Source organism: Cucurbita moschata, unplaced genomic scaffold (assembly GCF_002738365.1).
Source record: "Cucurbita moschata cultivar Rifu unplaced genomic scaffold, Cmos_1.0 Cmo_Scf00010, whole genome shotgun sequence".
NCBI lineage: Eukaryota > Viridiplantae > Streptophyta > Magnoliopsida > Cucurbitales > Cucurbitaceae > Cucurbita > Cucurbita moschata.
The window spans coordinates 3,434,269-3,451,711 of NW_019268526.1; the positions used below are offsets into that span (position 1 = coordinate 3,434,269).

The 17,443-nt window shown below is 34.7% G+C and overlaps 4 protein-coding genes across 8 annotated transcripts; 2 read left to right on the forward strand and 2 right to left on the reverse strand.

The window, feature by feature from the left end:
• The first annotated feature begins 281 nt into the window (after nt 1-281).
• On the forward strand, nt 282-1,311 carry LOC111448278 (adenylate kinase isoenzyme 6 homolog). 3 transcript variants are annotated; one of them, XM_023087761.1, is made up of 4 exons: nt 282-554; nt 715-860; nt 967-1,176; nt 1,216-1,311. In XM_023087761.1, exons 1-3 carry the CDS (start codon nt 357-359, stop codon nt 1,151-1,153), a joined length of 531 nt encoding a protein of 176 aa, XP_022943529.1. In that variant the 5' UTR covers nt 282-356; the 3' UTR covers nt 1,154-1,176; nt 1,216-1,311. The 3 variants fall into 3 exon arrangements, with proteins under 3 accessions (XP_022943529.1, XP_022943530.1, XP_022943528.1); XM_023087762.1 differs by having other exon boundaries at nt 967-1,139; nt 1,193-1,311; XM_023087760.1 differs by having other exon boundaries at nt 967-1,311.
• A 1,778-nt stretch (nt 1,312-3,089) lies between these two features.
• LOC111448279 ((R)-specific enoyl-CoA hydratase-like) lies at nt 3,090-4,062 on the forward strand. The gene is made up of 3 exons (XM_023087763.1): nt 3,090-3,419; nt 3,524-3,639; nt 3,731-4,062. Exons 1-3 carry the CDS (start codon nt 3,147-3,149, stop codon nt 3,819-3,821), a joined length of 480 nt encoding a protein of 159 aa, XP_022943531.1. The 5' UTR covers nt 3,090-3,146; the 3' UTR covers nt 3,822-4,062.
• Nucleotides 3,806-7,805, reverse strand: LOC111448274. 3 transcript variants are annotated; one of them, XR_002711412.1, is made up of 7 exons: nt 7,155-7,805; nt 6,768-6,962; nt 6,408-6,647; nt 5,985-6,202; nt 5,176-5,427; nt 4,340-4,671; nt 3,806-3,931 (listed from the first exon to the last, which is right to left on the reverse strand). XR_002711412.1 is itself a non-coding variant. In XM_023087757.1 (6 exons), the coding sequence occupies exons 1-6, from the start codon at nt 7,501-7,503 to the stop codon at nt 4,411-4,413; spliced, it is 1,515 nt and encodes a 504-aa protein (XP_022943525.1). In that variant the 5' UTR covers nt 7,504-7,805; the 3' UTR covers nt 4,095-4,410. The 3 variants fall into 3 exon arrangements, 1 of the variants encoding a protein (XP_022943525.1); XR_002711411.1 differs by having other exon boundaries at nt 3,806-4,023; XM_023087757.1 differs by lacking the exon at nt 3,806-3,931 and having other exon boundaries at nt 4,095-4,671.
• Nucleotides 7,806-8,795: 990 nt separating this feature from the next.
• On the reverse strand, nt 8,796-12,474 carry LOC111448273. The gene is made up of 3 exons (XM_023087756.1): nt 11,736-12,474; nt 10,129-10,901; nt 8,796-9,220 (listed from the first exon to the last, which is right to left on the reverse strand). The coding sequence occupies exons 1-3, from the start codon at nt 12,387-12,389 to the stop codon at nt 9,022-9,024; spliced, it is 1,626 nt and encodes a 541-aa protein (XP_022943524.1). The 5' UTR covers nt 12,390-12,474; the 3' UTR covers nt 8,796-9,021.
• Nucleotides 12,475-17,443: the final 4,969 nt, after the last annotated feature.

Below are 17,443 nucleotides of genomic sequence, written 5' to 3' on the forward strand. Positions count from 1 at the left end.
TTTAAATATATATATGTGTGTGTCTCTATATATATATATTTGTATTTTCGCTAAAAAAAAATACAATTTTTTAAAATCTATATTAGAACAAAGTAGCTGGGGGCAGATGTCTTCTTGGTAGTAAATGGGCCGAGAGCGGCCCAATCGTCATCTTCGCTATGGGCTACAAGCCCAAATTAATGAATAAAATATTTTTTAAAAGCAAAACATATTATGGCGACGTGGCACTTTTTAATTGGATGAGAGAATTCGGAGGATCGAACCAAAGGAATAGGAAGAAGAACCCTAGAAAACTGAAAAGCAAGCGCACTGTTAACAGAAAATTACAGTAAAAAGTGGAGGCCGGAAAATTTCCGATGGCGCAAGATCGGAAGAGGCAGAGACCGAATATATTGATCACCGGAACTCCTGGAACCGGCAAGACAACAACGTCATCTGCTTTAGCAGACGCCGCTCAACTTCGTCATGTCTCCGTTGGGGACCTTGTGAAGGAGAAGAGTTTGCACGATGGCTGGGATGACGAACTCCAGTGCTATGTAATCAACGAAGATCTGGTTAGGTTTTTGCTTCTTTAATCCTTGCATGAACTGCTGATTTCATCGTCGTGTAAGCTATTGCGAATCGAGAGTGGTTTTAGACTTGATTCTTTTTTTCTAATGGTCTTTCCGTTGTATATAAGACGATGCTAACCTGCAGGTGCACTGAAACTTTCAGGTCTGCGATGAGTTGGAGGATTTGATGGACGAAGGTGGAATCATTGTGGATTATCACGGTTGTGATTTTTTTCCTGAGCGGTGGTTTGATCGTGTGGTTGTTCTCCAGACCGAGAACTCGATCTTGTATGATCGCTTGACGAAGAGGTAACAAAATTAAAGACTTCCTGTTTGTGATTATTCTGTTTGTGTATTTTGTTCCGCCATTTTGGCTCTCTACTCAAACGCTTGTGGAATTCTGTTTGTGGTGCAGGGGATACGATGGAGCTAAGCTTTCAAACAATATTGAATGCGAAATCTTTCAGATATTGCTCGAGGAAGCGAAGGAAAACTATCAGGAGAACATAGTGGTGGATCTAAGGAGTGACACTGTTGAAGATGTAGCTAGAAACGTTGAAACTCTGTCGAACTGGGTTAAGAATTGGCAACCTGTAAGCTAAGCAGATTAGAAAAGAAAGAAGAGATTACTTTCGCACCAGTTTCTTGATTTCGTTTTCATGTAAAGTAAAAGAAAGCCGCCTTTGCTGCATGATCGAATTGGGTTTCTTGCCAGATTTTTATAGTTATATATCTTCCCAATTCCTCATTATTTGGAGTATTTGTAAGCTGCCCTTTTCCTTCAGGTTTTACAAAGCTTTATCAATGAATGGATAAACGAAGAATTTTGCTAGGTGGAAGATCTAGCATGTCCATTGAAGATCGCTCAAGTCACATGGGAACAGGAAAATTGTCAAGCACTCAGCAAGCAAATATGGGCCTTTGAAGAAGGGTAATAAGTCATACACTTTTGTTGATCTTTGTATGAATGGGCTTTTGTCTGATTTGCATGGATGAAGACATTCGTGTGTGCACTCAGGTGAGTCCGGTGAATTTGTGGTCAATAAGTCATACACTCTTGTAGATCTTTGTATGAATGGGTTTTTGTCTGATTTGCATGGATGAAGACATTCGTGTGTGCACTCGGGTGAGTCCGTGGTCAATAAGTCATACACTCTTGTAGATCTTTGTATAAATGGGTTTTTCTCTGATTTGCATGGGTAAAGACATTCGTGTGTGCACTCGGGTGAGTCCGTGGTCAATAAGTCATACACTCTTGTAGATCTTTGTATGAATGGGCTTTTCTCTGATTTGCATGGATAAAGACATTCGTGTGTGCACTCGGGTGAGTCCGTGGTCAATAAGTCATATACTCTTGTAGATCTTTGTATGAATGGGCTTTTGTCTGATTTGCATGGTTGAAGACATTCGTGTGTGTGCACTCAGGTGAGTCCGTGGTCAATAAGTCATACACTCTTGTAGATCTTTGTATGAATGGGCTTTTGTCTGATTTGCATGGATGAAGACATTCGTGTGTGCACTCGAGTGAGTCCGTGGTCTTCGGCACTCGGTTGAGTTCGTGGTCTTCAGCAATCCTGGTGAGTTCGTGGTCTTCAGCAACTTTGGTGAGTCTGTGGTCTTCGACACTCGGTTGAGTCCATGGTCTTCGACACTCGGTTGAGTCCATGGTCTTCGACACTCGGTTGAGTTCGTGGTCTTCGGCACTCGATTGAGTGTCCGTGGTCTTCAGCACTCGATTGAGTCCGTGGTCTTCAGCACTCGATTGAGTCCGTGGTCTTCAGCACTCGATAATCAGTTATCTGAGCACTCGGAATAGGTGGAAATAAAATATTATTTAGAACAATGTAAACCCAATCCAAAAGTTTGGATTGATCTAAAAAAATTTCCATTCTAAACCAATCCAACTTAACCTATATTAGTTCGTAATTACTCTTGCAACCACGGCATAGATTTAATTCTAAATTTTAAAAAAATTTGGAATTTTTTTAATAGGTAAAAAATTGAGACTAAATTTTTAATTTCATAGCTTTATAATTAATCCGTTCTTTTTTTTACAAAATAAAATTCTTCATTTTAATAAAAAATATATTTCGAAAAAAATTTAAAGTTGGAAGTGTTGTGAATATAACCTCCCAAAAAAAAAAAAAAAAAGCCTCGAAAAGGATAAGATTAATTCAGCCGAGTACAGTAAGTGCTCATTTGAAGGAAGTCTGCGACGAAACGACACATCTTTGGTTATCTTACGGAGAGTACAACAACTCAGCTTCCCTCCATCCTTCAGTGGACCCATTTATAAAATACAACTAAAGGGCTACAGCATTTCTCATAATCGTGGTAATTACAGGTAATCTGCTTTCTTTTACTTTACAAATTTGTTCATTTCTCCCTTTGTTCTTTGAATCCTCGCTTTGCCCACAAGGTGTTTGATGAAATGCCAAACCCAAGTTTTAACGACTTCGTTGAGCATCCTGGTTGTATAAACAAACACTTCTGAACATTCCTTTCTCTAGTGCTTTTAATGGCTGCCCTTTGCTCTCTTGTTACAGGCTTGTTTGTGGCAGACATTTGACTGATACTTATAGACCCTTTACAAGTATGCTAAGTAGGGGAGGTTTAATCTCATCCTGTATTTCTTCTTCTTTGAAATGCTTCTCTTCTTCAACTTCTAATGTGCTCAAAGTTGGAGATATCTTGAGCCATACCAGAATCTTCACCAGTGAAGATGTTTTGGAATACTCCAAAGTGAGTCATGACTCAAATCCTCTGCATTTTGATTCTGCTTTAGCCCGACGTGCTGGATTCGACGATCGTCTTGTTCATGGGATGCTTGTTGCATCAATGTTCCCTCATGTCATTTCCTCTCATTTTGTAAGTCTAGATAGTCTGCATTTCTTACACACATAACTTTATGGGGACTGAAAAATGGCACTCACGCTTGTTTGAGATCTTTTAATGTATGTGGATGATTGTAGCCAGGAGCTATCTATGTGTCACAAAGCTTGAATTTTAAGTTACCAGTCTACGTCGGAGAGACGATCATTGTTCGGGTTGAAGCAATCGACTTGAGAGAAATTAAGAAGAGATACCTGTAATAAGCTTGTTCTTGGCAAATCTCTACCTTCTCATTCGAATTTCAAGTTATCATTTCATTGAGTTGGTGCTTGCTGAATGTGTTTCAGGGTGAAATTCCAAACGAAATGCTTGAGGAATGGCGACGAGCTTGTTCTGGATGGTGAGGCAAGGGCCATATTACCTTCCACAGATGGTTAGACGATGATCGTCTAAGTCTCAACCGCTTCCTTGTACTTGGATCGAAGGGCTAGATGTGGTTGAAGGAGCAAAGTTTTCCATTTGAATTCATTCAATTTCTTCCTTGCTCTCTGTGGATAAAGGATGTCAAGCCTGGGAATAGTCTGACCTCTATTTGCTTTTACTTCATCTCTTATTGATAGGTTATGAACAATATCTGGACCTGTTTCTTTCAATAAATTTGCCATGAGCCTTGTGATCTTGGAACTGTTCTATCAATAGAGACTAACAAAATGAACAAATTTTCTGTCATAATGAATTGAATTTTTATTGAATTATCTTGTGTTCAATGAGACATCCAAGCAGTGTAAAAGTGTAAACGAAGTTTAAGAATCAGAAGATTCGGATTCGGTAATATTTCTATTGCAAGGAACAACTTGCCCTTTTGACAGCATCTTCACTAGACCCCTAACTACACTTGAACTCATAATTTTCCAAAAAATGAAAAGGAAATAGAGAACTTTCTTTCTCCTGCGTACCTGGTAGAGGAGCAACGGAGCAGTTGTGTGGTATATACATCATCTGTAGTGAATTACAACATAGCTATCTCTTACTCTGTGGCAGAATCACCGACGGTTCGAACGTCGAGATCTTCTGTGTCGCAATCGGAGGAAGTCTGATCTACAGAACAGTTGTTCAGTTGGCCTTGTGGGGTTCCAAAGAGGGTAGTGAATATCTGTCTGTGGCATTCGTCACAGAAGTAGATGTAGGTAAAATGGCCTTCATATGGGAGCTTATGGACTGCAGCTCCTGGTAGGATCCGATGAACGTAATCGGTCATTGATGGTGGAACCACCATATCATCCATCCCCTGTTTGAATGAACATATGAGATCAAAAGGGAGAGGCAAACCAAATTACAATTCACAGCTCCAATTAGGATTTGAAAAACAATTGGTCAGATGTCATTCATCAGCCAGTTCAAGTGATCAATAGCCACTTTAATAATATGGCAATGGACATCGATACCATCTTAATACAAAGATGAGTAGACGAGATGGAATTAGAAAACTGCTACTGTTTCTAATAGGGTTCGTTATTTTTCGTCTTTCCTCCTTAGTTTGCGAGAGATTACCTTTTGATTTACCAGAAGTAGAAAAAGAATTAGTAGCGAGTTATCAAACCGAGTATCCGAGTATCAAATTTGGTTGATTTTATCTTCCTTCCTATCTAAATCTATTAGTTTCTTCGTTATTTGTAATCAATACTGTCATGGTGTCGTCGTTGGTTGATTTTATCTTGCTTCCTATCTAAATCTATTGGTTTCTTTTAAATTTGTAATCAAACCTGATGAACATCGGCAATCAAAATCTTACCTGCCATATATGAATTGGACCAAGGAAGCCAGTAAAGTCGTCTTGGACATCACCTAGCAAAGACTTCAGCCAATGAATCACAGATTTTACTACACGTTTCTGTAATCTGAGGTCGTGAAGCCTGAACCCCCAATCTGACACCAGTAGTGTAGCTTCCTCCACAAACGGTTTTGTATTACCTTGCCTGATTGATTCTTCTACGTCCCTTTGCCAGAACTCTTCGTGGATAGGATCCTCTACTAAAGCTCTATCCTGAAAAAAAGTGATGATTAAATTCTCCGTGGGTAAAGTTTCGGTTTCGGTGAAATCTCAAGAAAATATTGTTGGGAACCATGGATCTCCACAATGGTATAATGTTGTCGTTTTGAGCATAAACTCTCGTGACTTTGCTTTGAGCTTCCCCATAAGGTCTCGGGCTTCCCCATAAGGTCTCATACCAATGGAGATGTATTCCTTACTTATAAACCCAGATCGTTCCCTAAATTAGCCAATGTAGAACTCCCTCCCAACAATTCTCGACAAAGAATACCAGTTCACAAAATCTAAAGGCTTGGACCAAGAACTATGATCTTTTGCGCAAAGACTTGACATTAGATGTCTAGGACTAAAACATTACACATGAAAACATAACAAAACATGGAATTGGACATCAGCATATAATAGGCGTTCAATCAAGACTTGAGAAACATGAACACGTTCTTAGCATATCAATATCATAGATGTTTAATCATCAATAATGGGTAAGAACATTTTTCAATAGAAGGAACGCGATTATGAACTAACTGTGATTGTAGATGATGAGGTCTCACCCTTTTTCCTAGTGATAATGCCAACCACTTATCAATCTGATCATGCTTCCCAGACAGGAAGCTATTGCGGTAAGACAGAGGAAGAACAGGAGGAAATCTTCGAGCTAAGAAGTACATAAATTTCCGCTTTCTACTCCATCTCTTCCATGTTGCACGTCTTTCCTCCTTGGTCATACTTGGATCATAGGGATTAACCATTGGAGCAAACATAGCAGCACCTGCAGCACGATGTCAATTAAATCAGAGATTCTATAACCAACATATCGTCATTGCAACTCTGAAAATGTATTCAATTCAAAAATGGTTTACAGAATTTAATCTAGGTTCATACAAGTCGTTGCTTGTTTCATTAATTTTACATTCTGCATTGAATTTTGAGTTTGAGCATTCAACTGAAGAAAAATGCCATTGCCTTGTTCATACCTGCAAGTTTATCAGGAATATACCTCAGAGCTGCCCAAGCATGCATGCTCCCTGTGGAATACCCTATTACCCAAAATCTGTCGTTGACACCTACAGCATTTGCTAAAAATGACATGTCCATTGCTGATGATTCAAGGTTTCTTTGAGGATGAGGATCGCTCTCTCCAAAGCCCGGGAGATCATATGTCAACAAGCGAATGCCAAATTCTTCCAACAGTGAAGTTTTAAGCCCAGGCATTCCTTAGGATAAGAACAGTATGAAAATAAGTTCAAATTAACAAACAGAAAAGATTGCACAAAGATATACAGGAATAATTTAGCATAAATTTTCTCGAAATTTCAAGCTCCTCCCTACACAACCTGCAAGCCGAGAAGAGAGGAAGGAATGAGGACCGATTATTGAAAATCTAGCTCTGTCCGCAGAAACACCTTGCTCCTTATATGCCAAGAATCTACCGTCGGGGAGCATTACTCGCCTAGCGCTCGGAGGATGTATGTAAACTTTCTTAATCGATGAGATGGGAAGATCATCGCGTTGGACACTTAGAGTTAAAACTGCAGAAAAACAAACCAGTAATTGAAGAGACTTTTCAGAGGAAATTCTTCAGCAAACGAGAAAGAAACCATTAAAAACGCGATTGAGATGAAATTCTTCAGTCAGCTCGAAGCGCGAAAACGAAGTAAAATTCGAAAAACACGAAGTTCAAAATTTCAGAGATACAGCACTAGCGAGCTCCAGAATTTCACCTGCCAGAACAACAACCGAAACGGACAGTATGACCATCCAGGCATGAAATGGATCCTTATCCTCAGGCAAGTAGTCATTGATGAACCGCAATTTACCACAAACCTTCTCACAAGGCCCTCTCACTTTCTTCTCAATGTACGATCCCTTCCCAAACGTCTTCACAATATACGATTCATTATCTCCAAAACTCTGCAACACTATATCCCTACATCCCTTCCCGAACTCCATAGCCATCTCCCCAGCCGCTTTGACGAACTCCATAGCTTGATCTCCAAAATTCTCCGGTTCACCGCCACTACCTCCCGCTCCATAGGTAGCAGCATAAGACGGCGGCACCGCGGAACTCATACCGTCCACAGATCCAAATCACGGCACAGTACGACCGTGTTGCCGGACGACGTGGAAAAACGAATCAAAAGCTGGCATAAAATTCAGTGTCGTGGCAGTGAAATGAAAATCAAATAAAGAAACATAAACCGAAACAGAAACGAAGTGAGAGCGAAAAGGCTTGAATGAGACGCAAAGTAAAAAAGGAGAGAGAAGAATCTAGGGTTCGTAGCCGAAATGTTGACGAAGAAAGGGAAGTGAAAAGGCAATGGTGGTGGTGCTGCTGGTGTTGGTGCTGGTGCTGGTGAGTGGGGACGACGACGAAGACGAATTCAATTATTTATTTATTTATTATTACTTTATTTAAAAATAAGAGTGAGAGTGGTTTTGGGATTTTAATATATGACGGCTCTACCCCTGCCCGGCCCCTTCCCCAATCTCAACCGTTTCGGTGGCCATTATTATTTATTTATTATTTTCCTTTTTTCTCATTATCCATCATCATCTGACGTGTTATTTCTTCCATTTTTTCTTTTTACCTTTATTTTATAATAAAAATTGACACATTTTAATTAAATAATATATATATTATTTATTTATTTATTTATATATATATAATGTGGTAAATTTCTTTATATATAGTTGAAAAGTTGAATTTTTACCTCAAATTTGAATATTATATTTTAGGAAAATGGAGATGCGGTATCAAAATTTAACCGTTTTTTTTTTTTTTTAATACAAAATTTATGAACCGTAAAGTAAACGCTAGTGTGGCAGTGTCTGTCGTGCATTTCAATTTTCAGCCAACCATTTTAAATGAAATTAAATAAGGAGTAATTGAGAAATAAATTTTAATATATATAATATAAATAAAAGATTAGAATATTCATTATATATGGATTAGGATGAGTCCTTAAATGATTAAACTGGAGATTAATGACAGCCAATCGTCTTCTGCGCTGGAACTTGGAAGGAACTATATAAATATATATATATATATATAATAGTGAAAATATATATTTTATCATTATCATTAAGATTAAATAAACTATGTGCCGACTAATAAGGAGCTGTTACAATGAACTTTTGACTTTTTCGAGCATTATAATATAAATCATTAAAAAGGTTTCGATATCATTTGGTTATAATATGAATATTCACTCGAAATTTTGGGTTAGTCTAATTGGCTACAAAAATGAAAACCCAACCCAATCCAACCAACCATTTATTTTTAGGTTGAGTTGGGTCCGGTTGTTAAGTTCTTTTTTAACCAAATTCGATGTGGCAAGTCGCTAGGGGAGACAATCTTGGGCTGTAGAACTAGAAAGAGCAAACTTCATTGACTAAAACCTGCTACAAAAGGGGAGATCCAAAAAGAGAAGTTCAAACACAAAAGTTACTTCTGAACATTTGAATCATTTCTAAGTTCAAATATGTTAAAACTACGAACAGGCAATTTACACGCAAAACATCAAATCCCAAGATGGATTATTTGAGTGATATTGAAAGTGAGCTAGAAGGAAGATGTTTTGTTGTTTATCAGATATAGTAAAACTCGTCATCTGAATCATAAAGCTCTTCTTCTTCATCTTCTTCTTCGTAGAATCGACCGTCATGATTGAATTCTCTATTATCATCGTTGTACAAAATATGATTTTCAGCCCATAGCGGACAAGAACATGTCGCCTTTTTATCTTTCCATTCTCCTCCACATTTATAGCAAAATTCATGACCACATCTGCAACAAAAAGATGAGAAAAAGTTTATTTGAGGTAGAGTCAAAGCTAGATGCAAAGGATAAATGAGTGCATACTACATTTGGTTTAGAAAACTTGCAGGTACAAAGTTTAAATTACTCACAAATAGGATATTCTAGACATTTATGGTGTACATGCAGAAAGCAAATATGATACTCAGACCTAGACACTAGGCGGTGTGCCAACAAAGACGTTGGGCCCCTAAGGGGGTGGATTGTGAAATCCCACATTGGTTGGAGAGGGGAATGAGGCATTTCTTACGAGTGTTTGGAAACCTTTCCCTAACAGACACGTTTTAAAAACTTTGAGGGGAAGCCCAAAAGGGAGAGACCAAAGAGAACAATATATGCTAGCGGTGAATTTGGACTGTTACAAATGGTATCAAAGCCAGACACCGGGCGGTGTGCCAATGAGGATGTTAGGCTCCCAAGGGGAGTGGATGGTGAGATCCCAAATCGGTTAGAGAGGGGAATGAAGCATTCCTTATAAGGGTGTGGAAACCTATCCCTAGTAAACGCGTTTTAAAACCTTGAAAGGAAAGCCTAAAAATAGACAATATCTGCTAGCAGTGGGTTTGGGCTGTTTCAGTTCCACAATCGATAAACCTAATGTATACGAAATCAAACAAATAAAGCTTGTTTCATTCCATTTTTCATGTATAGTACTATTTTGACTCCTGCCCTTCAATCAAATTCAACATGTTATGCAGAAAAGTGTAAAGACTGTCAGAATTACATGCCAAACAAGAATTTAAAGTCAGATGGAAACACCTGAGTTTGGACCAGGCCAAGAGTAATTATAATGGAAAATTCTAAATTCCACAATAACGTGTAAATTCAGGTTAAAGAGAGTTATTAACAGAGTTATGTTTCGATAGAAATAAGGTTACCTGCAAGTCATGTGATAGCAACCTTCAGCAAGTTCAATCATGTGATTACACTTCACACATTGGCGCCACAGACATGTTGAAGCCAGGTAATTCAATTTCACATCATCAGTGGGAAGATTATTTGACCTTTTGTAGTCATTGCAGGAAACACGATTATGCCAAGGAACCTTGCAGTTGACACAGAAAAGACCATGACACTTCATGCATTTCCGCATTCCAGATTGGTTGGCACCACTAAAGATGTCTCTAGTGTATTCCAAGACCTCGACTTTTGTCATTAGAGCCGAACATCTTGGATATGGACAATAAACTTTCTCAGAAACGGGTATGGAAGCTTCTTTAATACGTTGGCGCATCGTAACCATATCTTTAGGTGTCAAGAATTTTGCACAGCTATCGACATTAAGGTCAAACTTACACCCATCATGCGGACACTTAGGCACCAATCCTTGAAGTAATTTCACTTCCACATGTTGTTTCATACAAGAAGAGCAGTACCGATGCGAGCAGCCATCGACTGCAAACATCCTATTAAAATCACACTCCTCCAAACAAATAATACAAGTCTCATGTAGCTTCTTCTTTGGGGCAGGATCAACAGGTCGTGTGATCTGAGGAACTATTGCCTCTCTCGCTAGTTTGAACGCAAATTTGATATCATGCCTAGCCACAAGCCTGGGATAGCAAGAGTCAAAATGTGCTTGTTGCAGATGAGTTACCCGATCGAGTAGAGCGACAATCTTGCGCTGCTTCGGTGGCCATTTGCCACTAACCTGTTCACGGCTTAAATAATAAGATTGTTTGTTGTAGTTCTAGAAATAAATTGCAAATCAAAAACTTAACCTGAGAACAACCATTTCAAACAAAAACGTAGAAGCTTAGGAACACATCCAAATAACCTTTTTCGGAAAATTGCTTTTGTTAAAAGCAGACCTTAAACCATTATTTGGAAAGGATGACTACAAGCTACAGCCTTGAGGACCCATAACTAAAAATGGTAAGACGCCCCAATAATAATACTAGCCCAATATAGTCAAATAACTGCCATCTGCAACATCAGCTGTTAGTATATCTTACCATTTTCAATATCACTTTAAAGCACATCCATCCTCTTCAAGGTTTGTCAAGCTCAATATGATATTTCTGCTAGTGGAGAATGAGTTTAGGATTCCTTTCTATCAACTTGATGCTCGACATGAAAATCGTCACCATTTCTTTATCAAAGTTGCTTGAAAATTATGGGGTCTATCCTTAAAGTTTGGAACTAAAACAAGGAACCTTCACATTGCATCATTTTGCAATTCCATCCACTCGTGTAAAAAATAGAAACAGATCTAGTTCCTCAAGTAGCCTAAGAATTGATTTAAAATGGGTTTTAACCAACATTGTCAATACAAGTTTTACAGTCATCTTCGCCATTGAAGTCCTACATCCTTAGTAGGTGCTCAAGAAACCAGATAATTATTGAAGACAGCTAAAGTTTTATAATACAGAATGATCTTGGGAGCACTTCAAAGTTAAAACATCATGAGGTTGTGGATAAACAAGTAATTGCAAGAAATTTGTTCAAGATTAAAACAACAAACAAAAGCACAGAGAAGGCTTACAAATTGATAAAGAGGGTAGTAGTCGCAGTAAAAACAAAGGCGCTTCAATTTCAAATCCATAGCTGCGTCCAGTCCTGTGATCAAAGCCTTAAACTCAGCCACGATTTTACTCCTTTCATTCCCTACAAGGTGTTTTTTCACCTCGAACACTAATTCGCCCTCCGGGTTGCAAATAGCAACACCGATTCCAGCTACCAAACGTCTCTCAATTCCAATCCCTTCCTCACTCACCAAACCCTTGAAATAGAGCTTAAAAACGCCCTGATTCTCAACGCCCTTCGAGCATCCCTCGCCGAAGAAGTGATTCTGAGAAGTATCACCCCACTCGTCACAGTCATCATCGGAAATGTTTAGAATCTCCCTCTCGAAACCGTGATTACGAACCCGACGATCAACTTCCCCGACAGTCCTGCGCATCTCAAACTCCGATTGCAACCAATCTTGGAATATCTGATCGTCATTCTCGATGTCCCTGGAGTGGAGTGTGGCGGTTCTAGTGATATCATCGCGTTCGAATTCTTGAAATCCCGGCCGAGGAATTGAGGCGGAGGAGGAGGATGAAGCGAGTGATGCGGCGAGAGCTTCCTCGAGCTGGAGGTTGTAGGCAAGGTCGAGGTCCGATTCGAAGTCCGATTCGAATCCTAAGGCGTCCATGGAATCACGAAGCTGCTCGGAAACTATGAAGTCTTAGCCGACGGATTTGGAGAGGGTTTAGTTCTGAGAGGAATTGTTGATTTCGTTTTTTAGATACTGACTGTAACTTGCTAAATTTTATATCGGATTAATTGAAATTTTATTAGTCTAAAAATTAAAATAGATAAAATTTATTTTAAATATTTAGATTCAAAAATATAATTTTTATTAAAAAGATATAACTAAATTTAATCGTATATATTATATATGAAATAATTTCTAAAAATTTAAATATTAAAAATAAAATTTATTTTAAATATTTAGTTTCAAAAAATAATTTTTATTAATAGTATATAACAATTTTAATAAATTCAATCTATATAATCATAATTTTTAAAAATTTAAATATTAAAAATAAAATTTATTTTAAATACTTAATTTCAAAAAATAATTTTTATTAAAAGTATATAACATTTTAATAAATTCAATCATATATAATATACGAGATAATTTCTAAAAATTTAAATATTAAAAATAAAATTTATTTTAAATATTTAGTTTCAAAAAATAATTTTTATTAAAAGTATATAACATCTTAATAAATTCAATCATATATAATATATACGAGATATTTCTAAAAATTTAAATATTAAAAATAAATTTTATTTTCGATATTTAGTTTCAAATAATAATTTTTATTAAAAGTATATAACATCTTAATAAATTCAATCATATATAATATACGAGATATTTCTAAAAATTTAAGTATTAAAAATAAAATTAATTTTAAATATTTAGTTTCAAAATATAATTTTTATTAATAGTATATAACATCTTAATAAATTCAACCATATATAATATATACGAGATAATTTTTAAAAATTTAAGTATTAAAAATAAAATTTATTTTAAATATTTAGTTTCAAAATATAATTTTTATTAATAGTATATAACATCTTAATAAATTCAACCATATATAATATATACGAGATAATTTTTAAAATTTTAAATATTAAAAATAAAATTTATTTTAAATATTTAGTTTCAAAAAATATTTTTTATTAAAAGTTATAATATCTTAATAAATTCAACCATATATAATATATACGAGATAATTTCTAAAAATTTAAATATTAAAAATAAAATTTATTTTAAATATTTAATTTCAAAAAATAATTTTTATTAAGAGTATATAACATCTTAATAAATTCAATCATATATAATATATTCGAGATCATTTTTAAAAATTTAAATATTAAAAATACAATTAGTTTTAAATAATTAATTTCAAAAAATAATTTTTATTAATGATATATAACATGTTAATACATTCAATCATATATAATATATATACGAGATAATTTTTAAAATTTTAAATATTAAAAATAAAATTTATTTTAAATATTTAGTTTTAAAAGAAAATATTTATTAAAAGCATATAACATTTTAATAAATTCAATCCTATATAATATATATGAGATCATTTCTAAAAATTTATATATATATATATATATATATATATATATATATATATATAACGATTCAAGCAGACCTTATAAAGTATATTTAGAAGGCATCTATTATGGAAAAGTTTTCACACCGTTATAAATAGTGTTTCATTCCCCTCCCCAACTAATGTGAGATATCACAGTTCACCCTTTCAGGGTCTAGTATCCTCGCTCGCACTCGTTCATTTCTCTAAGAGATATGAAACCCCACCAAATCCATCTCCTTTCGGGGCCCAGCGTCCTTACAGGCACACTTCCCGTGTCTTCCCCCTTCGAGGAACAACCTTCTCGCTAGTACATAGTCCAATGTCGGCACTCGTTCATTTCTCTAAGAGATATGGGACCCCATCAAATCCATCTCTTAAGGCCCAGTGTCCTTACAGGCACACCACCTCGTGTCTTCCCCCTTCGGGGAACAACCTCATCGCTGGCACATTGTCCAGTGTCTGACTCTGATACCATTTGTAATAACCCAAGCACATTGCTAGCAAGTGTTGTCCTTTTTGGGATTTCTCTTTCGGCCTTCCTCAAGGCTTTATAACGCGTCTATTAGAGAAAGATTTCCGCACGCATATTTGATATTACATCTTGAATTTTAGGGTATGAATTGAAAATTTTCGGATGGGCTTGGAAGTTAATCATAGGCCCAAGCTCAAATCCAACGAACTGGGTACTCCCCTGTTGTCGGCCCAAATTTTTCATGGGTAGTTAGCCCACACATTCATATTTTTTAATAATTAAAAATCACTATTAATCCATTTAAACATTTCTTTAATTAAAAATTAAACATTAAATTAATTTAAAATTCGATAGATCACCCATTAGTTAGAGAGGGAGAACGAACAATTCCTTATAAAAATATGAAAATCTGTTTCTAATAGAAACACTTAAAAATTATGAGGCTGATGGTGATGCATAACAAGTCAAAACGGGTACTTTTTATTAGCGGTGAACTTTGAACTGTTACAAGTAGTATCCAAGCTAGTTACTGAATCGTGCTAGACACTGATCAGAGTAGGGCTAGACCCTCTCCACAATATAAGCGTTTTACAATTTGTAAAATAAATAAATAAATAAATATTGACTGTGGGATCTAAAAAAGGGCTGTACTTTGAAATTGATGAGGAAAATTGGGTGTACTTTGAATTTCAAGTCCGCAGCCCCTTTTGCTTTATTCCTTTGCAACGTCCGTAGTCTTATATAGTACATAAAAGGTAAGCCAATTTTAAATAAATAAATAAATTTCTAATTATTTATATCAATTTCTCTTTTAATATTCAAATTTAATATAATGTTTGATTTTAAATAAAATAATTACTATTCAAATAAATATTAATATGATGTAATATATCAATTCACATTTTTTTAATATGAGTTTAGTCATGATTTAACATGAACCCGATCTCGATCGAGCTTCCATTTTGTGGATAACAAAACGAAGAAACCGAGTAGGATTATTTCTCTCTCGAGCTTCCATTACTCTTGATCTCGTTTAGTCATGATTTAACATGAACCCGATCTCGATCTTCGTGAAAAGATTGGTCCATGTGAAAAGTGTTCACCAACTAAGCAAGGCAGCTCACCAACCAAGAGGAGATAGTACGTACACGTGTTACAAGCCCTCACTATGTACACGCGTTATTTTGTGCTAAATAATTCCTATTTTTTAAATTTTTATAAGTTTAATTCCTTAAAAAAAAAAAAAGATTATTAAAATTTTTCTTATTCATATTGATTACAGGAGGGAGTGACTTTCAATTATTTTAAGTCTTTTTTTAGTATCATATCTTTAAAATCTCTCTAATTTGGATGTAGTATCGGTTTATTCATGTACACCTGTTTTACTTGGATGTCAGGTATTGTCACGTTCTCCCGAGCTAAATTAAGGTCAAAATTATAGAATTTCATTTGAAAAATAACCCTTCATTTCATGTTACACTAAAATTGGGGAAAAAAAAGGTCAAATTTCAGAAATAGACCATATTTTTTCCATAATTAAAAAAAAATTTGCAAAATTTCATGTTTCTGTTTAAACAGTCAGATGGGGAAAGAAGGATGTGGACAAAGTAGAAGCCTTTGTTTGACTCAAAGTTTGACTTAATTTATTCTACAAACTGGTGGGATCTTTAATGTTATTTCCTTTTTTAATTATTTAATTATTTAATTATAAATTTATTGGTTTATTTTTTAAATTTATATATATTTTTAATTCATCTAATTTTAAATAATTTAATTTTTTATTAAATAGAATTTTAAATATTTATTTATTTATTTTGGGTCTAATTTTTTTTAAATTTTTTAATTTTTTTAAATCATTTGATCTGAATTTAAGTTTTAATTTTAGTAGATACCGTAGTTTTCTAAATTTCAAAGATTAAATAAAAAATAGAGGAATTAAATTTGTAATTTAATTTGTTTAATAAAAAAATTAAATTACAAGTTTAGCCTCCATCAAAGTAGACTTACAAAATTGATAATGTTCACGTCCTTTCTGAATACTCGAAGATCATCTATTTAATTTGATAAAATTTAAAAATATTTACAAAATTAAAACTATATAATTAAAATTTAAAAATTATTATTATTATGATAAAATTAACGCGGCAAAATTTGAATTTACCTCCCTTTCAAAATAATAATTCAACTCACCCATCTGAATGGTTAAAGTTAAAAAGTTGGTAAATATTATAAAGGAAACTCAACTTTATTAAAAAAAAAAAAAAAGTAATTTATTGGTTTAATTTTAATTTTGGAAGCTAAATTACAATTTAATCCTAGTGATTTGCAAATAATTACATATTAAAGAAATTAAATGATCAATTTCACGCGAGGGTAGATTAGTAAATTACCCTATGGAAAAATTTATAATTTTCTCCCTCTTTCTTTTTCATGTTTATAAAAAGGCTCAAAAGACTTGAGCTTTGATGTCTTTTCCATATTTAATATATTTCATTTTAAATTAATTAATAAATATTTTAACCAATTGAAATATATTTCATATATTTATTATTTTTTCTTGTAATTAATTTATTTTTAGTTTGATATAATAAGAAATTTTTTGAATTATTTTATTTATTTGTTAATTGTCTTGTGAAAAAAATAATATGACAGTTATGTTGGTGACTGTTGAATCTCGAGGTCGACCTTCGTCTTTCTTCTCAAATTTCCTTTCTGTCTCTCATTTTTTATTTTTTTGAATCATGAATCTTACTGTTACTGTCTTCCTTTTTCTGTCAATCATTGTCGTCTTGAAAGAACAAAGAACGAAAATCCTAGAATAAAATCTAATGTCATTGAAGATTCCGAAGGTTAATATCACCATTTTCTCTCAGTGTTGTAAGGTGCATTGTCGTTCTAGACCTTCTAGTATGTTTACAAATCGAAACGCTATGGTTAAAAACTAAAGCTAGCAACAAGATTTTGTCAATTGAACATGGTAAGACACTGTAAAGTGAGAAAATAAAATTTTTACGAAAAATATGCAGAAAAGCTTTATGACGACAAAGCACGAGCTAGAAACAAAAACAAAACAAAAGCTAAAATTGAGAGAAAATGTGAGGGGAACGA

Excerpts from the sequence above, each read along its gene's own strand:
- LOC111448278 (XM_023087760.1), top strand. The coding sequence starts at position 357 with ATGGCGCAAGATCGGAAGAGGCAGAGACCGAATATATTGATCACCGGA. Across the intron at positions 555-714 it reads ATGTAATCAACGAAGATCTG|GTCTGCGATGAGTTGGAGGA; the intron begins GTTAGGTTTTTG and ends TGAAACTTTCAG. Across the intron at positions 861-966 it reads TATGATCGCTTGACGAAGAG|GGGATACGATGGAGCTAAGC; the intron begins GTAACAAAATTA and ends TTTGTGGTGCAG.
- LOC111448279 (XM_023087763.1), top strand. The coding sequence starts at position 3,147 with ATGCTAAGTAGGGGAGGTTTAATCTCATCCTGTATTTCTTCTTCTTTG. Across the intron at positions 3,420-3,523 it reads ATGTCATTTCCTCTCATTTT|CCAGGAGCTATCTATGTGTC; the intron begins GTAAGTCTAGAT and ends GGATGATTGTAG. Across the intron at positions 3,640-3,730 it reads GAAATTAAGAAGAGATACCT|GGTGAAATTCCAAACGAAAT; the intron begins GTAATAAGCTTG and ends AATGTGTTTCAG.
- LOC111448274 (XM_023087757.1), bottom strand. The coding sequence starts at position 7,503 with ATGAGTTCCGCGGTGCCGCCGTCTTATGCTGCTACCTATGGAGCGGGA. Across the intron at positions 6,963-7,154 it reads TTCGGTTGTTGTTCTGGCAG|TTTTAACTCTAAGTGTCCAA; the intron begins GTGAAATTCTGG and ends GTTTTTCTGCAG. Across the intron at positions 6,648-6,767 it reads CCTCTCTTCTCGGCTTGCAG|GAATGCCTGGGCTTAAAACT; the intron begins GTTGTGTAGGGA and ends TCTTATCCTAAG.
- LOC111448273 (XM_023087756.1), bottom strand. The coding sequence starts at position 12,389 with ATGGACGCCTTAGGATTCGAATCGGACTTCGAATCGGACCTCGACCTT. Across the intron at positions 10,902-11,735 it reads ACTACCCTCTTTATCAATTT|GTTAGTGGCAAATGGCCACC; the intron begins GTAAGCCTTCTC and ends AGCCGTGAACAG. Across the intron at positions 9,221-10,128 it reads TGCTATCACATGACTTGCAG|ATGTGGTCATGAATTTTGCT; the intron begins GTAACCTTATTT and ends TTTTTGTTGCAG.